We start from the raw sequence: 19,143 nt of genomic DNA, 5'->3' as shown, positions 1-19,143 counted from the left end.
CCCGCGACAACCAATATTTGTAAGCGACTTTACAAAAAAACAAGCCCAAAGTCGCTTAGAATAAGCAGACTTGGCAACGCTGGAGGAAAGTCAAAGGACAGGTAAAGGTTTGTTCAAACCATGTGTATGTAACCTTCTGAAAAGAAGAACGTGTTTGAGTTTGACTGGCGCTATTGCCCACGTAGGTTTCATTCAACCATGTCTTTTAAACTGAACTATGGAGTTTTCTGATCGGCGAGTTGCCTAAAAACGGGTGGCAGAAGTATTCACATCTTCTTCTTCTTCTTCAAGTAGCAATACCACAATGTCAAAATACTCCCATTTAAATTGTTATTCAGTGGAGTAGAAGTATCAAGAAGCAGAAAATTATGATTGGCCCCTACGGCTCTTACAGACGGCTCCCAAATACGTGAAATATCGACGTTTATTCACGTCCAAATAACGTGTGTGTTATGTGTTCCAACACACACAGAAGGAGCGTGACTCTATTCTCAGCTCAGGTCGCCACTACGACACTATACCTTTAAATAAAATGGATTTAAACTTTAAACTTCTGCCTCAATTACAAAGAGTTGTTGAAGATACTTGGAAAGGAAATTGTAATCACCCACATAGAGAACATTTCTTTCACCTAAGATTGTCATAAACTGATGAACTTGGATGTGTATCTGAACAGTTGGTTAAATTGAAGCTACGGTGAAAGTCTATCTTTGTGAAACCAGATCCCTGCCTCCGCCAGGCTCTTTGAATTGAAAGGAGATTATCCATTTAATCTCTTAATCACGCACACATCATACAACTCTGTCCTGTTCAGATGCATCACAGCCACCTTTCGTGATGATTCCCTCTAACCCACAGACCAATTCAGGTTAGCGCCGACACAGTTGCACACGTTCCTCTCCAGCTGTCGGTGTGTTATACCCTTGTTGCCCCGTTAAAATGCAACCCAGACCAACAGTGCATAAAATGGATTGTGAAAATATGTAGATTTTAAAACACACTTTCTTCTTCTTTTTTTTTTCCTTCATTGCCACAAATGTATGCAGAATAAAGGCAGATGTTTCATAACGTGAATTAGGTTACTGTACATTTTGTGCAGTATATGTTCCCCAAAAAAGTAGGAATTAATAATGAAGATGCTTTTTGGCCTGAAATTGCTATTCAAACAATTATGTACTTAGTTTCTTCCAACAAATGCATTCCACATTATTGTTTTGCCTCATAGCAAAGCACCCAAAAGACTAAAACCTTTCATTTCACCAAAGGCCGCTATTGGTCACCGTCAATAAAAGCATAAAAGCATTTATTTCCCACGTTTGTCAAATTAACAGCATACTCCAGCTCCCATAGGACTTGTAAGGTTCATTAACCTTTCTGTGAAGTGGGACAGGTTTCCAGCAGTTACCATAACCTCTGTCTCGCTCCTACCTCAATTATAATAGAAGAATTAAACATCCAGTGATTCAAAACAGTAATGCTGCCTCTTAAATCCCTTTGTACCAGCTCTCAGTTGTTAATGACTAAAGACACTGAATGAACTGTGGAGTTATCAACAGATATACCCGCGGACAGAAGCATATCAAATGGCTACTCTTAACAGCCGGGATTACTAACTACATGTACAGTTTTTGTTTGAGGACCAGATTGTAAGGCTTTTTTAAATTATTGTTCAGTTTTCAAATGGTATGTTACCTTTGTTTTCTATGAATAGCACAGTTTGGGATTAACAGTACATCAAAGAGTTACTATACATTTAGAAAACTACGCCGTATCTGTGTGGAAACAAATGATGTTTATTAGCTTAATAATCATTGGAAAAGGCAAAGTATTTCACCAAAATGTCCCCGTCTAGTTCTTCCACCGTTCTCCCAAAGTCAAAAGAATAGACTCACCTCAAACTAATTAAGTGGTCAATTACACGCCTGTTGATCTCTTTTAATTTCTTAATAATTAGATAAAATGTGTGGGCTAAAATTTCTTTCTCTTGTCCACCTACTCCTCCTTCGTCCTCCGCCTCTTCCTCTCACTTCTCTTCATTCCTCCTCCATGCCCAGGCCCACAAGGTTTCAATACTCATTTATTTTGTGTCACCGTACCGCACTGTTTTAATTCTGTGCCATTGACTGTTTTTTAATAAGCTTAATCTACCTCTCCCACCCCCTTACGTTTCCCCGTCCTCTCATGTGTTAATCAAAATCCAGCAAGTGCCTGGCTGTAGTTGTAGGCATTGGAGCTGCAAAGATGAATAGATGAGTTGTCAACTGTTACATTTATCGTCAACTATTTTTGATAATCGATTAATTGGTTTGAGTCATTTTCCAAGAGAAAAAAAGGAAAGAGTTATCCAGTTCCAAATTCTTAAATGGGAATATTTTCTGGTTTCTTTCAGCCCGTTATGACAGATCTGAGTATCTTTGAGAAAACAAGACATTTGAGGATGTCATTTCGGGCTTTTGGAAAACACTGATTGACATTTTCCCCCATTTTATAGTCCAAACAATAATAGTAATTATAATATTAATGTAGACTTTAATAATCCCGCAAGGGGAAATTACAATTTACACTCTGTTGTTATTACACACATTACACACACACAGGCCTGAACTACACATACAGGCTCAGTACCTATACATGCACTAATGGAGAGATGTTAGTGTGGGGGAGGCTGCTCATGGAAAGGTGCCCTAAGAAGTTGGGTGTTCAGTGCCTGGCTCAAGAGCACATTGGCAGTGCCCAGGGAGTGAACTGGAACCTCTCCAGCTACCAGTCCACCACCATACTTTGGTCCGTATGGGGACTTGAACCAGCGACCCTCTGGTTCGCAACCCAACTCCCTACAAACACCAACTATCTCCCAAACAAACAACTAAACGATTAATCAAGAAAATAATCAACACAATAATCAACAATAAAAACATAACCGTTAGTTGCAGCCCTAGTATGCATATAGCTCTAATTTAACCTGTTCATTTTCTATCTCCATGGATTTCTGTGGTAGCCATGGAGCAGCGAGGCCTCGTGTTCTTGTGTGTCTTCTACTTGTAGGCGAGCTCAGGCTGGGATTTTCCAGTGCCACCCCCGTCAGTGGGAAGCCCTATATGGGGACATGTCAGCGCCTTGTTTGCTTGTTGTGCTGATGAAGCGGGGGGGGGGGGTGTGGCGAGTGGGCAGCCTTGTTCAGGTTCCAGGATTCCCTTCAAATGAGTCAGCCAGCCCCCACTCAAAACCACTGTTACCTTGGGAACTCAGGCTCGGGCTTCCCTCAACAGTGCTCAAGTACAGACTCATCAGCACCTCAGCACCAGAGTTATTACGGAGTACTTAAACGCAAAAGGGCAGTGAGAAATATTTTTAGTCAACTGAAACTAAAAAAAACTAAAACCTTAAAAAAATGAACTTAACTGAAACTATGTGGGAAGAAAAGGAGCAGGGTGCGAACTACGGGGGAGCTAGGGGGAGCTTGGCTTCCCTTAAAAAGAGATGGGCTCCCCCGAAAACTTGATTTGTGAAATTTTGGGGGGGGGGGGGTCCTCAAAAAATATTGACAATGGTTCATTTTGACGTGCAATTTAAGTTTTTATGTAATTTGACCATCGTGGATTATTATGTGTAAAATTGCTAAAATTTCATTCATTCATGCATGGCGGCGATTTAAACCTAATTCACTTTAATAAAAGATAACCATACATGCTATACTTGTCATGAGCATCAAGTCCACTCGTCACATTTAGTACATGTTAACTCAAAGAAAAGAAAAACTATAAACGTTGGAGACTATTAATCTGCCCGCAAAGTCCATTCTGCGATTGGTATCATATAACAATGGAAAACAGAAAACTATTGAATTAACAGTTTAATTAATTTTGATTTTACTAAGAAATTGTGTAGCGAGGGCGTTAATACCACAACCAATGCACCTGCTTCGAGCCCTGTTAGCTCACCACCCGCCGGGGTGACGACGCAAGAAGAAGCTGAAGAAATAATGGCCTCTCAGGATGAAGATGACGGTGGTAACAGCTCGTTAGAGGCCGTTCACGATCCTAACCCCTTCTTGCTCCTCTCTCCCGTTAAACTGGAACAGCCAGCAGCGGAGAGACTGGAGGAACCTTTATACATGGCTGTTTGTTAAGGGTGGAAGCTTGGGGTGCGTCGCTAAGGCCTAATGTAACGGAGGAGTTATGGTATTCTTCTGTAGCCTGAGGAACTTTAACCGTTGTTCATGTGAAATCTCAAAGACAGCCTGATGCTTTGTTTAAAGACTGTTTGTTGGTGGCTCTTTGCTGTTGGTCCTGTCAATTCATGTCAACAAAGCAGAATAGGGTTAATCCTGTATAGTGCATACACTTGTAGAAGTTTTGTAGATGTTTTTGCACATCAAGTGCACAACCCTTGTGCACATGCTTGCTAACGTATCAGGGTGCGTTTTCAGGTGCCTGATAAAGTGAATTGTGGTTGAACCCGAATCCTTCATCTTGATACCACATGTTTTGCATTTCTTTTGTTTGGGCCTTGTTGTATAAAATTTTTAAAGCAAGTCAAGTCATCTTTATTTTCAAGTCAGCAATACGTGCCAGACATAGAGGAATCGAAAAAGAAATGATATAATAAATAAATTCAAAGCCAAAGCTTGTGTGGCCTTGCGTAGCAGACACGTCACGTGTTACATACATAGGTTATAGGTTATGATGAATAAAACTCAGCTTATAAGATGTTTCCTAAAAATAAAGATTGTAAAGTCCTGCACCTTGACTCTGAGTTAAGTCTGAAGTCCCGGTCTGTGCGATATAAGGGGGACTCAAGTCTCAAACTCGAGTCCCCATCTCTGCCTGGCCCTAACAAAACAAACTAACTATTATATGTTATGGTTGATGTGGCTCGGCAAAGGAAAGTTTGGGGTCCCCTACTGGAGCAGCTGCCCCCGTGAGCCGATACCGGATAAGCAGATAAAGATGGATGGATGGATATATAAGTATATGTTTTAATATATATAAAAAGTAAAACTAAACCTTTTAAGAAGAACTGAAAATAAACTAAATCTAGCAAACACGCAATCTAAAAACTAAACTTAGATGAAATTGAAATGTCAATCAAATAAAAACAAATTAATAATTCACTATATCTATTATTGCCTTGATACTCTCACACACACAGGAGCTTGGAAGAGCCCTGAAGCAGCACCCGTGTTGGATTACATTATTTTACTTAAACGCTCTCCTTGTGGCCTTTACTCTGCCCTGTTGGGCCCAATCTGCTCTGTGAGAATGAGATGACCAACCCAGCAAGGCCACTTTGTTAAGGCAGATTTGTAATTTATGCAAATTAGATAGATGGATAGATGAATGTGATAATGAGTTTGGGTGGCTACTAGTTTCTTAAATCAGAGATTTGAGTAATAGTATGCTTTCCTACTAATGAGCACGCCCAGTGCAGCGCTGGTTTGGTGCATCGCAGTGTGTCGGGGGATGTCAGTGATGGCTGGAGTTCACTTAATAACTGGACTGTTTATGTTTCCAACTCAGTTCATTACCAAAGCCAAATGAGCTTCTTTACTAAAGCCATTAGTCCAGCAGGCTATTGTTAAGTGGGTTAATTTGTTAATGCAGTGAAGCAGATCATGGGTGACTCCCCCAGTGGCTTTCACCCTGTCCTGCCAAGGCCAATCCATCCCGCTCAGCTGATCACCATTAGGTCGCTCTACCTACCAATCAACCCAGATTCAAAGCCCATTAGGCTCTTTCACAACAGAGACTCATTTACCGTTACTGGAGCCTCCAGAAAAAATAAGATTAGGCTGTTTAAAAAAAAAAAAATAGGTGTCAATATTATCAGTTTTATTCTTTATAAAAATGTGAATCTAGCTGCAGATTAACACATCTGGGTGGTAATGTAACCAGTAGCCTACAGTAAAATGTATTGGATGTGTTAACTGATGTAATTAATTAGGCCATATTAGACGGGAGGGGGTGATGCAGTTAAATCCCACCCTTTCGTGTAGAGATACTCAACAGGGGGTCCATGACCCATCGGGGGTCCTCAGAGTTTGGGCCGCCAAATTACGTTAAAAAATGATTTCTTTTTTCAGAATGTCTAAAAAATATACATTAATATGAACCCAACATATTAATACCAATGTTTGATGGTTAATATTTGGGGAAAAAACATTTAATTTACACATTGAAGATAAGCTTACTATGGTAGCCACTATGGTAGCGATACAGTTAAGTTTAGGGTTTGCTTAACGCTTAAACATAATGTCTAAATAATATCCTTTCATTTTCATATATCCGGCCCAGTTTACTTTGCAACTCAATGTTATACAATACATGTAGTAAGGGGTCCCTAATCGGTCTCTCTTTCAACTTAGGGGTCCTTGGCCCTGGGCTGTAGTACTCAAGACCGCTTTTCTATGGTCTCGGACATGTCTTGGACTCGCTAGTATTTGGACTGGAACTTGTCCTTGTCCAGGGCTTTTGGTCTTGACCAAGTCCAGGGGTCTTTATTATGTTGATGATAATATTGGAGGGAAAGTGAAACCCAAAATGATTGTCTTGATACTGTCATGCATAAGACCTTTTTTTCTGTCCTGGACTCGGTCTTAACTCGGATTTAAACCTCTTTTGATTCGGCCTTGACTTGGACTCGACTAGTCCTGGTCTTGGACTTGTCTTGGACTCGACTAAGGTGGTCTTGACTATAGCCCAGCCTTGGCCTAAAACCTTTGAAGACCCCGGATGTAGTGTATATTGAGGTTTCAACAAAATAAAAGTTATAATCAAACTGTTTTGATATTGGGGGGCAGTTTGAAATTCTCAATATGAAAAACATAAAGATGATTTCTAGTCCCTAATACTAGCTTCAACTGAATAAATTCCACATATATAGACACAGAACTGCTTTGCATGCGCACTCTTGTTGTAACAAAGTAAATATCTGCTGAAAAATGTAGTCGTTTAATCCGATCAATCACTTTATATAAATATGTTAAGTTTCTGTGGTTCCTGATTTATCTACATTTTAATAAAATTGTTTCAAAAACAGCTCTTCAACTCTGTAATGCTGAAATGGAAAAGGCGGATTCATATTTTAAGTGATGAGGCTGGTGTCCTGTCGTGCTGATTTGACCACGTTCTAAATGATTAGCTCACCAATCAGATTGGCTGGTCGGATCTTCTTGTTTAATTAAATTTGAGTCATTGTTGATTTTTTTTTTTTTCCCTATTTTGATGGGAGGCTGGAGTTGGGGGAGCTACACCACTGCTTATACTTTGCAAAGAATGAATAAAACATACTTTGTACATGCTATAAATGCTTCCATACACAGCTACCAGCTGCTCAACCCGGAAAGTAGAGGTCGTCTGCAATAAATGAACATTATTACTGCTTATTATTACTGAAATTACTCCCATTTCGCAGCATTGGACTTTGCTAAGGTCTGTTTGTGTGCCGTCTTGTGGAAGATAGCAGGTGACCTGCATAGGCCACATACCAGCCTTTGAAGAGCGCCCGTCCGAAGGCTATGTGGCTCGGGTTTGAATGCGTTGCTATAAAAGATGAAGCCATCTGTTAGCTGAGCTTTGATGCCGTTCTTCAGCACCAGGTTCATTCTCTTCACAGCTTTTTGCCTCAGTTACAAAGCCATATATAATGGTTTGATGCCCCTTTCCTCAGTGAATTTCATAGATGAACATGTGGACTGTTGTTTATGGTATTAGAAGTCAGCAAGCAAAAAGTAACTCTAGGAAGTATGTGTCCATGCAGGGTAGTCCACTGAGGTCCCCTGTAGCCTCTGAGTGAAAGTCATAGACCACCACCGGAGAGCATTTGTGCTAGGGCTGGACAATATGTCGATGTTATATTGAAATATGAGGCTAGATGTTGTCTTAAATTTTGGATAATGTAATATGGTTTTCCTGGTTTTAAAGGCTGCATTACAGTAAAGTGATGTAATTGTCTGAATTTACCAAATTTACCGAATTTACCTTTGGCTTGTCAAAGCTATAGTGTCCTCATCAATGCAGTTGCTAGTAGCCAAGGAGGATTAAAAAACATGATTCTTCAGACTCTTCAGAGGAGGTAATTATCTTCTCTTAAGTTTCCCCGGACGCCACAATCTTCTGAACATAATCATACTGAGAAACACAGAGAGAGAGTTGTGTGGAGCTGATTGTCTTAATTAGCTTTGTAGCAACTCATTTGGCAACGGCTTGAATGTAACAGAGGTTAAAAAGTTATGCACTAAAGCTTTAACTTATGTTCAAGTTTCCCTCATTCTTTATAGTGTCTATACCTGTCGGTTTATGATTTTAATTAAAGTCCAGTCTCTTGTTTTATCTATCTATCATCTTATCCATCTATTATCTCATTTATGTGTTGATCACCATCTCAAGGAGCAGCAGCGCTTAGAGCAGGGAAAGCTATTCAGAGCGCCTTGTTAAAATATCCATATTTGGCACCTGTGTATCCATAATCATATCGCAAAAAGAAGGACAACGATATATTGCCGAGTCAATATTTCGTACCATCCCTAATCTTTAGTAAACTCAAAAGTAAGGTGATGGTGCTGGTTTCTTTACACTCATTTTAAAGAAGAATTCCAGCAAATTTTTATGTTAATCTTAATCTCTATGAATATGCGAGTACTTTCAATTGAAAATACCCCGACCTGAATCAGTGAAGGCAACACGGAGCAGCTGCACCTACGTGTACAAGCTTCCACTGAGCTATTATTATGAGCAAGTTTTAGAGAGCCTCTGTGCCTCTTAGCAGATACCCAATGTAATTAATACGTCTGTACAACATGAACAGAACCCTTACGTAACATCAAGATGCGTTTTCAACTCAAATATAGTTTTAATTCACCTACCCTGTCTTGATCTTGCCGGTGGATAGCTTGCTTGCCTGGTTAGCTGCTAGAGCTAGCTGTTAGCATCTGATATTGTCATAACCACTACAGTTCTCAATTAAACAGAACTGCTGCTGCTATCTTCATGATTTATGATCTTCATGATGAATATGATATATGATTTTCACAAAAGCCTGGCAAGGACGAAGGCTGCCTGCCCGGCTAAGGAAACTACCACACAGATCGACACTGCCAGGCCTCCTACTCACCAACAACAGATAGATCCATCACACACAAAATAGATGAGCTACAAAAACACACGGAACTGCTGCTTTATGATTTTCACAAAAGCCTGACTGTACACACTTATCAGTAGCAGCTAACAGGTAGCAGCTAACAGCTAACACTAGCAACTAACCAGGCAAGCAAGCTACCCACTTGCAAGAACAAGAACAAGGGTAGGAGACTTGAATCAATATCTGAGTTGAAAATGCATCATTATGTTATGTAAGGGCCCTGTTCATGTTGTACGAACATATTATTTGCATTTTGTGTCTGTTAAGAGGCATAAAGGCTCTCTAAAACTTGCCCCGTTTACTGCCATTTTAGGTCATTGGAAGCTTGTACACGTAGGTGTTGCAGCTCCGTGTTGCCTGCACCGATTCAGGTCGTTTTTTTTCAATCAAAAGTACTCGCATATTAATAGAGATCAAGATTAACATAAAAATTGTCAGGAATTCTCCTTTAATAGAGAATCAGTTCCCCCACTCACTTTAAATTCACAGGTGGCAGATTACACTGAAAATATGAAGTCGTTAGCAACTGAAATTCAATGTATTTTCTTCCTCAAGATATCTAAGTCTCCTAGTGAAACGGTGATGTGATTCTGTCTGATGTTCTCTCGGAGAATAAACTGTTTAACCTGTAAATTGTAAAGTTCCTTGTGAGACACATACTTTTAATTCACAATAGCGCTGCAAATGAATGGGTTGATTACTGAGGCGAAGATGAAGAGGCAGTCATAAGCACTTGGCTGGAGTGGAATAGGCAAGGAGGGGGGAGGGCTGAGGCTGTGGCGGTACAAGTCCAGCCTCAGAAATAGAGCTGTGAACACCATCTGTCATGCTCTCTCTCCCCGTCTGTTAGCCTGACTGCAAGTAAAAGGGAGAATGATGCTCTCAAAACTGCATTAGAAGGAACGTGGGTGCTGATTGTCGTAGGTGTGGGTTTACAGGGTGTGCAGAGGGGGAGGGAAGTGGTGTGTATATATACAAGGAGGTGCATGAGTAACATGACAAAGGGAAGCACTCACCCACACAGAGAAGGAGAAGGATTGTTGGGCAAGTGGGTATTCCTGGTGAAACCGCACCCCTGCACCTACTCAGTACCTCCTTGCGGACTCCTACCTCTTGTCAGAGGATTCCCATCGGAAGTTATGCAGACACGTTATACAAACACACTGCTCATCTTGTCCTCTGTTGGTACGTGTCCACGCTTCCTATTTGTTGCGGCGACTTTCGAGAAGCGGGGTGTCAAGTCGCCCGTTCCCCATTTCTATAAAGTTAAGCTCCAGGCTGCTTTATTAGAAATTAGATAGATTGATAATACTAATCATTACATTTACATAGCGCTTTATCACAGGCACTCAAAGCGCTTCGGGGGGTGCTAAAACCTGGTGCGACGCCAGACACTCACCACACTTCAGCTTGGTAGAGAGGGAGGGTAACCTGTTTTTAGTGGGGGGGGGAACCGTAGCCCCGGGAGAAAAACCCGGGCAGACACGGGGAGAACATGCAAACTCCACACAGAAAGGCCCGGGACACCCAGGGTTCAAACCCGGTCCTTTCTCACTGTGAGGCCACAGTGCTAACCATCATTGGGCCACCATGCTGCCTTTATGCAAATCAGGGGCCTCCCGCTCAACACGCCGCCGTAATCTTTCTCAAAGAATATTTTTTGGGGCTTTTCCATTTTATTATATAGTGACAGTACATACACAGGAATGTGGGGAGAGAAACAGAGGGGATGACACACAGTGAAGTGCAGGTTGGATTTAAACCCGGGCCGCTGCAAAGGACTGAGACTACATACAGTCCCTTTGGACCTCTTTTCCTCTCTCTCTGGAGTGTGCAGGAGGCAGGGCACGGAGCAAATTACACCGCATTCAGTTGTAATCCAGTTTGTAACTTGGTCATAAACAACCAAGTCTCTTGCTGTTCACTGGGTCTGTTTGGCAACTTTGGCGTTGGTCTGGAACAACAGAAGTACCGGAATCTCTTCGTCTATCCACTTAATCATTTCCGTTTGGCCTCTGTTCGGCATCTTCTTCACCCTTGTTTGTTTACTTGTGGTAGCACAAGCTGCATGAAAACACGTCATCAACATACCCATTCGTTTGTTGTGAATTCTCTTCCTATCCGGCTCAATAAGACAGGGAGCTGAGAGTTTTGGGAGCAGCGGCCTAGGCCCAGGCGAGTGCGCAAGGGCAAAAAATACTGCAGTTCTGCTGGGCTTATTTTCATGACATACGAATATATTTTACACACAATACATTTTTCATATGCAAATGTTTATTTGTACATAAAAATATGTTTGAATGTAGAATAGTCCTTGACTTCTCTACTCCCATTAGTAATCACTTCCAACATCTTCATGATTGTAATAAAACCACTGTAAACTCTGAACTACTTCCGATTCATGGTGTAGATTGTGATAAATGAGTTGGTCTGGGTCAGCCTTGGTTGTTCTTCACGTAGAACACACAGCGAGAGTTGTTGGTGCTTGCAGTGTCAGGCTATTACGTGACCCACAGGAAAAAAAGCTCTGCTGCATTGCTTTTTCCACCGTTATTTCAGAATTATTCATTGCTCATAATGTGTAGGTTGTTCAGGATCCTTTCTGCTTTTGTCTGAGTCAGAATGTGAAATGCAGTCAGTAAAACATGAAGGCAAGCTGGGCCACGAGGAACAACCGGGAGAGGCAGGACGATGTGTCCGGAACACGCAGCTGGACTAACTCACTTTGGTCTGGTGACTGGTTCTCACATTTGAACAGAGCAGAGAGAAAAATGAAGTACTTAAATGTAACTTAAAGTGAAAATTGTTTCTTTAACCTTGATATTCATTGACTGATTGATTCTTAAATCCGTGTCATCCACACAAAGTGCTTAACCCCATTAATTTATAATTTATTTTATATGGTAACTACTGCTCTCTCTCCCCGGGGTTTTTATTTATTAATCAATTCTTCGTGTGGTGTTTTTATATATTCAAATCCACAATTATTGCCCTGATTTTCCTCCCCAGGTAGACCAGAGATGTGGGTTTAGCTGTGCAACAGCTTGTAAGGACTCTGTTCTTCTTCATGGGCCATTTACCAGACCACATTTTCTGTTGCAGAGTCTTGAACTCAGATTTAACCGGGGGTGTCCCTACTCACTGCCCTCCCTGCTGCCACAAATATATCACAGAACAACATCTTAGCCAATGGTACTGTCTGGATTTATTTTATTTATTTATTAATGAATGAATGAAATAACAACTTAAACGTTGTTTTTCTGTTTTTTCAATTAAGAACACATTCTTATTTACAATGACGGCCTGGCGAAACGCAAAGCTTCTTGAGGGGCTAAAAGAGAAATGTCAAAAGTTAAAAAGACAGCAGCACACATCTGAACATTTCCAACACATCCACTACTTGCATACAATCATAACAAGCATTACATGTGACAACAAAAGTGACATGAGTGACGCACAGTCGAGCACACAAGCATCGGACATTACAACAACATAACAAGAGTAGCATGCACAAGCAGTAGGACATACAGGTAAAGACAAGAGCAGCAGCAGGAGAACTAAAAGAAGCAAGTGGACAAGAGGAAGCAGCAGACTGAAACGAAGCTTTACACAATAACAGGCCTTCTCGTATTCAGGTGACATTTTCTCTCCAGCTGGTTCTTTATCTCTTATAGACCATATTATTATTATATTATGCTCATTTTCAGGTTCATACTTGTATTTAGAGGTTATACTGAATAGGTTTATATGGTTTAATTTTCAGAAAACACCATGTTCTTCTTGTACGGAAAATCCATGTAATGTCCTTTACAAATAAAATAAAAGTAAGACGATATGTGATGTGCATTCTTAGAAAACAATTAGATCTAGAAGTGTATTCTTTAACTTCTGTTTTTGTTAAAGAAGGAAAAGCAATATTCAATCCCATTGAATCGCAACTCTTCTGGAATCGCAATAAATGAAAATCAACTAATTATAAAAACACCGATCAAACTGGCACCTATGTATTGTGAAAAAATCGAATCAAGACAAAAGCACATTGTCGTAGTATATAATACTGAGATAGTTATCCTTACTATATAAAGTGTGTACAGTTCTTGTTTTTATTGAGGAGCTTTACTGTGTTTGAGGTGCAAAGTCTCAACGCTTTTGACTTTTCTAACCCTGATCCTCAGAGCATCATCCTATCGGAGGATATCATTGATCAAAGATTAACTTCACCAATGCGCCATGCAGCTTTTGATTCCTCCTAACCAAACTCGAATGGATTTTCTAAATGAAAAACCTTCCGTGGCGCAAAGCAGCCATGCCGTCTGTCCTCCAATGCTGCAACACTGCAGTTGACACAACTTGTTCACCAGCTAATCGGTCGGGTGCAGCAGACGTTGTGCGAGCCTTGTAATCACATTATCATCCCTAATTTATGACATCATCATTCCCAGATTTTTCACCGGTGAGGTTGACAAGAAAATCATTCATGCAGGGATGAGAGGCATTAGGTGAATTTAATTATGTCAAACTACAGTGAATTCCAACCGCTCAAGCAACACTTTGCATTTGCATTTGTAATTTTAATCATCTTGAATCACTTGAATCATCGGCGTCATCATTTCAATTTTCAGGATGCGCTGTTGCATTTTATCTTATGTCCACAAAGTCAGTTGTACAACATGTATCATAAACTAGAGCTGCCAAGATTAATCAAATAGTCATCAACTATTGAATCAGTCGCTAACAATTTTGATAATTAACCGGATTAAGTCATTTTTTTTATGGTGAAAATGTAAACAGTAAACTGAATATCTTTGAGTTGCGGGCAAAACAAGACATTTGAGAACGTGATCTTGGTCTTTGTGGAACACTGATCCACATTTGACTCCATTTTTTCCGACACTTATTAGATGAGAAAGGAAAATAATCGTTAGTAGCAACCCCTATTAAAAACTTTGCAAGATCAAAACGACACACTCATTGAAACCCATACTTTCAGCTGAACCTTTCTTAACGCACAATTAACACAGAAAGCAGCTGTCAATCATCTAGTTGTCGGAACTGTCCACGCCCTGAGTCCCGCCCCCACGGCAGGGTCCCTGGGGGAGGACGCCCACCATGTGAGAAGGTCCTGTAGATTAGTGTGAGCCAGTCCGTCACTCCCCAGTGAACATCAGGAGTCAGCGGCCTCAGCCCAACCACCCGCTCTGCTCTGGAACAGATAGACCACTGCGGCCACAAAACACAGTATTTCTTTAGATTCTTTTGATATCTTGTGATTTTTAACCTGTGCGGTTCTGTGTGCGTTCTGCAGTGTGATTGACTTGTCTTTTATTATTTGGCTGAATTTCAATTTTGCATTAATTTGCTATTGTTTTCACTCCATGCATTGTAATGAAATTAAAAGGGCAGAGGGTGCAACGGAGAGGGAGCGAGAGCCGAGCATTGAGATGTGGGAAGATGTTGCACGCTCGAATGTTGACTACCTGTTGCTATGGCAATGGGTTTGGATCCTGCAGGCTGCAGGACTCTTGCTATTTCTAAATAAAGCTTCTTTTTTTTCCTCGCTGATCAGTGGATGAAGATACTCACAGTTGAAACTAATCTTCAGATTTTTAGCAGGCTGTTTAAACACGAGTGCTCTGCACTGTAATACTGCTAAACCTCCTAAACAGCAGTCACAGGATTAAAGATGAGAGGAGGCACAATAGAGGACACATGCTTTGTTGATGCTACATTTTGTTACTGAAAGAGTCAAATATATAAATGATAAAATCATGATTCACTACAAAGCACATCTGAGTCATTCTGGCGTCAATTTACAGACAAACTGTGTACTTCTGACAGTAGAGTTGTAACATTTTAATCGGCTTGAGCCACGGTCAACTCCAAGCAGCATCTCCACATTTGTGTCTTTTTGTTTTTATCTTGTTTATTTATTTGTTTACTGCTGCTGCTGCAGTGATTGCCACCAACGTAGTTTCCATTGTCTCCACACAATGAAAATTAAGTATCTTGAATCTCGAACATATTTTGTCATTTTGTCTTTGCTCTTATTTATGAAATCATGATTCATTACAAAGTATATCTTAGTCATTCTGGCGTTGATTTTAACGCACCCTGCGTACTAATCAGTAGCATTGTAACAGTTTAATCGCCACGTCGTCGTAACATGGTCAACTCCAACGGCAACTCCACATATTTTTTAATTTTGTCTCATTTATCTCTTGCTGCTGTGATTTTAATCTCACTAACTTTGTGCTGTGTATTGTTGCTGTCCCTTCTTTATGTAATGTGCTTGTAATGTGTAATTGTTTTAAATGTGAAGTACTTCATGATTTTGTATCTGTGAAAGGCCTTCCTTACAAACTTACATACTTACATACTTGCATACTTACATACTTACTTACATACTTACATACTTACATACTTACATACTTACTTACTTACTTACTTACTTATTTACTGACTTACTTACTTACTAACTTACTTACTTACTTACTTAAAACACAATCTTCCCATTGCCTTGTCAAGAATATAAACTAACACTAAGTTGTTTATTAGATTACTGAAATAGGAGGATTGAGTTGTATTTCCAACAGTGTAATATTTTCATCCCTTTTATACAAAAGGTCAATATTGTGGAGGTCAAAATGTGAAAAAATGAACTCTACATTCAACTTTTATTTATACTCGAACGATCATTGAAGGGCGACCCTCATTTACAACGACATGGAGTCCAATACCAACAAACTAGTACAATTAGGACGCAAAAAGAAATACAATTATGTAAAGCAACTACTTAGAGGTAGAAGTTTGGTGGTTTAAAATCAGAATTTCTAAAAGGTGCAAGTGAGTTGATTTTAAGAAAGCGCTGTATTTAAAGTTGGTTAAGTCTAGGTCCCCAAAGAGAGATGTGGTTTAATGTTTCCATACCACTATAAACTGTATGGATGAAATGAGATGAGAGGGGTCAAAGCCACTTGTCCTGCGTGTCTTTTGTCCTTGCATGCTGTCTAGTAACACAGTACCCTTGTCCCCCTGTGGGGGGAGCCTGTGTGTGGAGAAAAAGCAGGACAGTGATAGGTGCTGAGACCTGATATCTGATGCTTGTGTCGGGGACTTCCATGCTTACCTCGAGTGGGTTTCGGGCTATTTCACAGACGACAACATATTTAGTTCTTTCCCTCCCACTCGAGGACGCAGCCGTCCTGCAGAAAGCAGCCGAGTCTAGTAAACAAACATCCCTGTGTGCAGTTTGCAGTGCGAGGTGCCTGACTGCGCTTCCTGGGGATGAGGGCGTTTAACGTGACAAACACACAGCTGAAAATGCTTATAAAAAGATCTACGCTTCACATTGGGGGACTTGATATCCGTTTCTAGGCAACAGGAAGTTAATATACAATTAATAATATGGGATATTGCTACCTGGAAATCCACTTAGTGGTTTAATTTGCTTGGGAACTGTCTTTTTTTATTTTATTTCTAGCGACAAATAATTGTCTTTTTCTAATCATCACCTAGATTTCTGTTTTTTGTATCTATGCTTGCTAAAATCCCTTGAAATGACAATACATGTCTAACGTAGTAAGAATTCACCATCACAACAGCAGCTCAGAGTAAAACCGGCCTGGGAATTAAATGGCCTCTCTTTAGTTGTGTGGTAACTCAAGGACCGACCACTAAGCTAAGCGGGTGCAGAATATTTGGCTGTGGGATCACAAAACTATGAGAGAAAAGTGGCATGTTGTGTTTAGAGCTGCAACGGTTAGTCATTTCCCATGCAAACTGGCAAAAAGTGACGTTTTGAAGTCTCTCAGATATCAAAGTCAAAGTCAAAGTCTGCTTTATTGTCAATTTCTTCACATGTCAAAAACATACAAAGAAATCAAAATTGCGTTTCCCTCTATCCCACGGTGACAAGACATTTATAACAAATTTGGTCCACAGACAAACATAACATTCAAGTAAACAACATAAAAAAAAAGTAAAAATAAGAAGATATATACAATGAGGAAAATAAGAGCAGCAATATTTGTTTTAAAAATGTGCAATTATGCAAACTGTCGACAGTCTATGTAATGTGCAAAAAGACAGGCGGTAGCATAGTGGTGCTGGTTATGTAGAGCAGCAGAAATGTGTTCTCAAGTGTTTTCAGGACAACAAAAAGTGTGCAAGTGTACAAGTTGAGTAGTTGTACAAATCTTAGATATGGAGATTTCTTGCTGTTTTTTTGTTTTATGTCATATTAACCTGAATATCTTCCGACCATACAAGAAATTTAAAGACAAGACCTTGGAATTTGATAAATTGGGAGTTGGCCTTTTCGAGAAAACCATCATTCAGATTGTTCAATTATGAAAATAACCTCTAGTTGCAGCCCTAGTTGTGTTGGAGGAAGCAGTGCAATGGCCCACTGTATTTTCTTTCTTGTCAAATTGTTTGTCTTTTCATTTTTATTGCTTTATGGCCTAACTGTTCTTCATAAATCTCCCAAATTCTTTGCCTAACCATTTTGTGTCTGTGTTACCAGGGCAATGCACTCAAGGAAGGAAAAATACGTGGGACGACCCTCACTAGTGAGTTTGGTTTTCAGTTTACCATATATTATATCTTGGTTTACTTTAGTGACATACAAGTATCTTAAGTTATAAGCTTTATTTTTGGTTTAGTTTTCATTAGTTTTTATTTCAATGTCACTCAACAATTTAAATATGTATTTTTTTCTTTGTGTAACGTCAAATTGCTCCTTTATGACCCCTTGCCTCCAGGGAATTTTGGTTCCTACCTGCCATTGTTTTAGTGTAATAAAAGTAACGACAGCAACAGTAGAGCCGAGAGTCAGATGTAACCACTCAGAACGTTTACATGCACACTAATATTTCACTATTATTCCAAATAATAATAACAATATTCCGAATGTGATACGGGTCATGTAAACAGCGTTTTCTGTTTTATTCAGAAGAGGGCCTTTGTTTGCTTTAGCATTTTTGGATTTAGACATGTTGGATATGCCGGCACTATTCTGGGTTTTAGAAGCATTCTTTGGACATGTAAACAGGGAATTCAGAATCTGCGTCTCGATCAGGGATTTTACTACAGTTTGTGACAGTTTACGGCCTCTTGCTTGTTCACGCCTTACAGTCAGCTCTGTGCGTTGCTATGGTTGTTGGACACAAACCAACCAGCCGATTTAAAGGGCTGCGGTAGAGATGCATGGCCAAAAGAAAAGAAGCAACTTTAAATATTATCAAAAACTTGTGTATTCGTCAATTATCTTCAAGAAGGTGGTTGAAGGATTAAAAGAGGGAGGCCATTTTCATTAGGCACGTAAGCAGTTAGTCGAAATATTGTCTTTTTCAGAATAACTGCAAAAAAAAAGAATATCATGTGCATGTAAACGTAGTGAGTGATAGAGTAAAGTTGGGTGTGTTTGCAGGGTTGGTGTTGATCAAAGAGGATTTATCCAAATAGAAACTGTAGCCCGTAGTGACTGAAGAACACCAGGAAGTAAGGGTTACAATTTCATAGATCTATAGATGCCTTTTGTCTACTGTTATCTAGATTTAATAATCCATCAACGAATGGAAAGAACTGGGACTTCAACAATTTTGAAGTCAGATTTTTTTGGTTGCATCAGTGTCATAATCATGTGCAGTATATTGCTTTGTGACATCACCAATCTCAGCTCTTCTGTTGGTGATTCTTTGTTTTTCCGTGCAGACTATCAGCGTCCAACCCCGCCACGGACATCTGGTTTCCACCGCTACCAGTTCATGCTGTTTGAGCAGCATCCGGACGCACCGGTGTCCCTCACCAAGCAGGAGAAGTCGTCCTCCGGTATTCACTGCCGCTCACCACCACCTTGAGTCCACAGACCTGTTAGCCACTGCAGGATCATCTATCATATACTATTAGATCAACACAACAGTTACAATGGGTACGGAAAGTATTCAGACCCCTTTAAATTTTTCACTCTTTGTTTCATTGCAGCCTTTTTCCAAAAATCAAAAA

General features: G+C 40.1%; 2 protein-coding genes and 1 long non-coding RNA gene across 3 annotated transcripts in view; 2 read left to right on the top strand and 1 right to left on the bottom strand.

The window, feature by feature from the left end:
* LOC117944289 overlaps positions 1-14,268 on the top strand; it is a 15,475-nt gene extending 1,207 nt beyond the window's left edge. The window contains exons 2-3 of the long non-coding RNA XR_004656538.1: positions 6,523-6,527; positions 14,255-14,268. This is a non-coding gene — a long non-coding RNA (uncharacterized LOC117944289). The remainder of the gene's footprint in view (positions 1-6,522; positions 6,528-14,254) is intronic.
* Positions 1-19,143, bottom strand: part of kansl3 (KAT8 regulatory NSL complex subunit 3) — a 340,892-nt gene that overhangs the window by 74,473 nt on the left and 247,276 nt on the right. The window lies entirely within an intron of this gene.
* LOC117944264 (phosphatidylethanolamine-binding protein 4) overlaps positions 1-19,143 on the top strand; it is a 75,263-nt gene that overhangs the window by 45,784 nt on the left and 10,336 nt on the right. The window contains exons 5-6 of the mRNA XM_034870922.1: positions 17,663-17,708; positions 18,853-18,969. Coding sequence (XP_034726813.1) covers positions 17,663-17,708; positions 18,853-18,969 — 163 coding nt within the window. The remainder of the gene's footprint in view (positions 1-17,662; positions 17,709-18,852; positions 18,970-19,143) is intronic.

The sequence above is a fragment of the Etheostoma cragini genome, chromosome 5, assembly GCF_013103735.1.
Source record: "Etheostoma cragini isolate CJK2018 chromosome 5, CSU_Ecrag_1.0, whole genome shotgun sequence".
In the NCBI taxonomy this organism is placed as follows: Eukaryota; Metazoa; Chordata; class Actinopteri; order Perciformes; family Percidae; genus Etheostoma; species Etheostoma cragini.
Note: the sequence above shows the minus strand (reverse complement) of the source record. Positions and strands in the feature narration are given on the sequence as shown.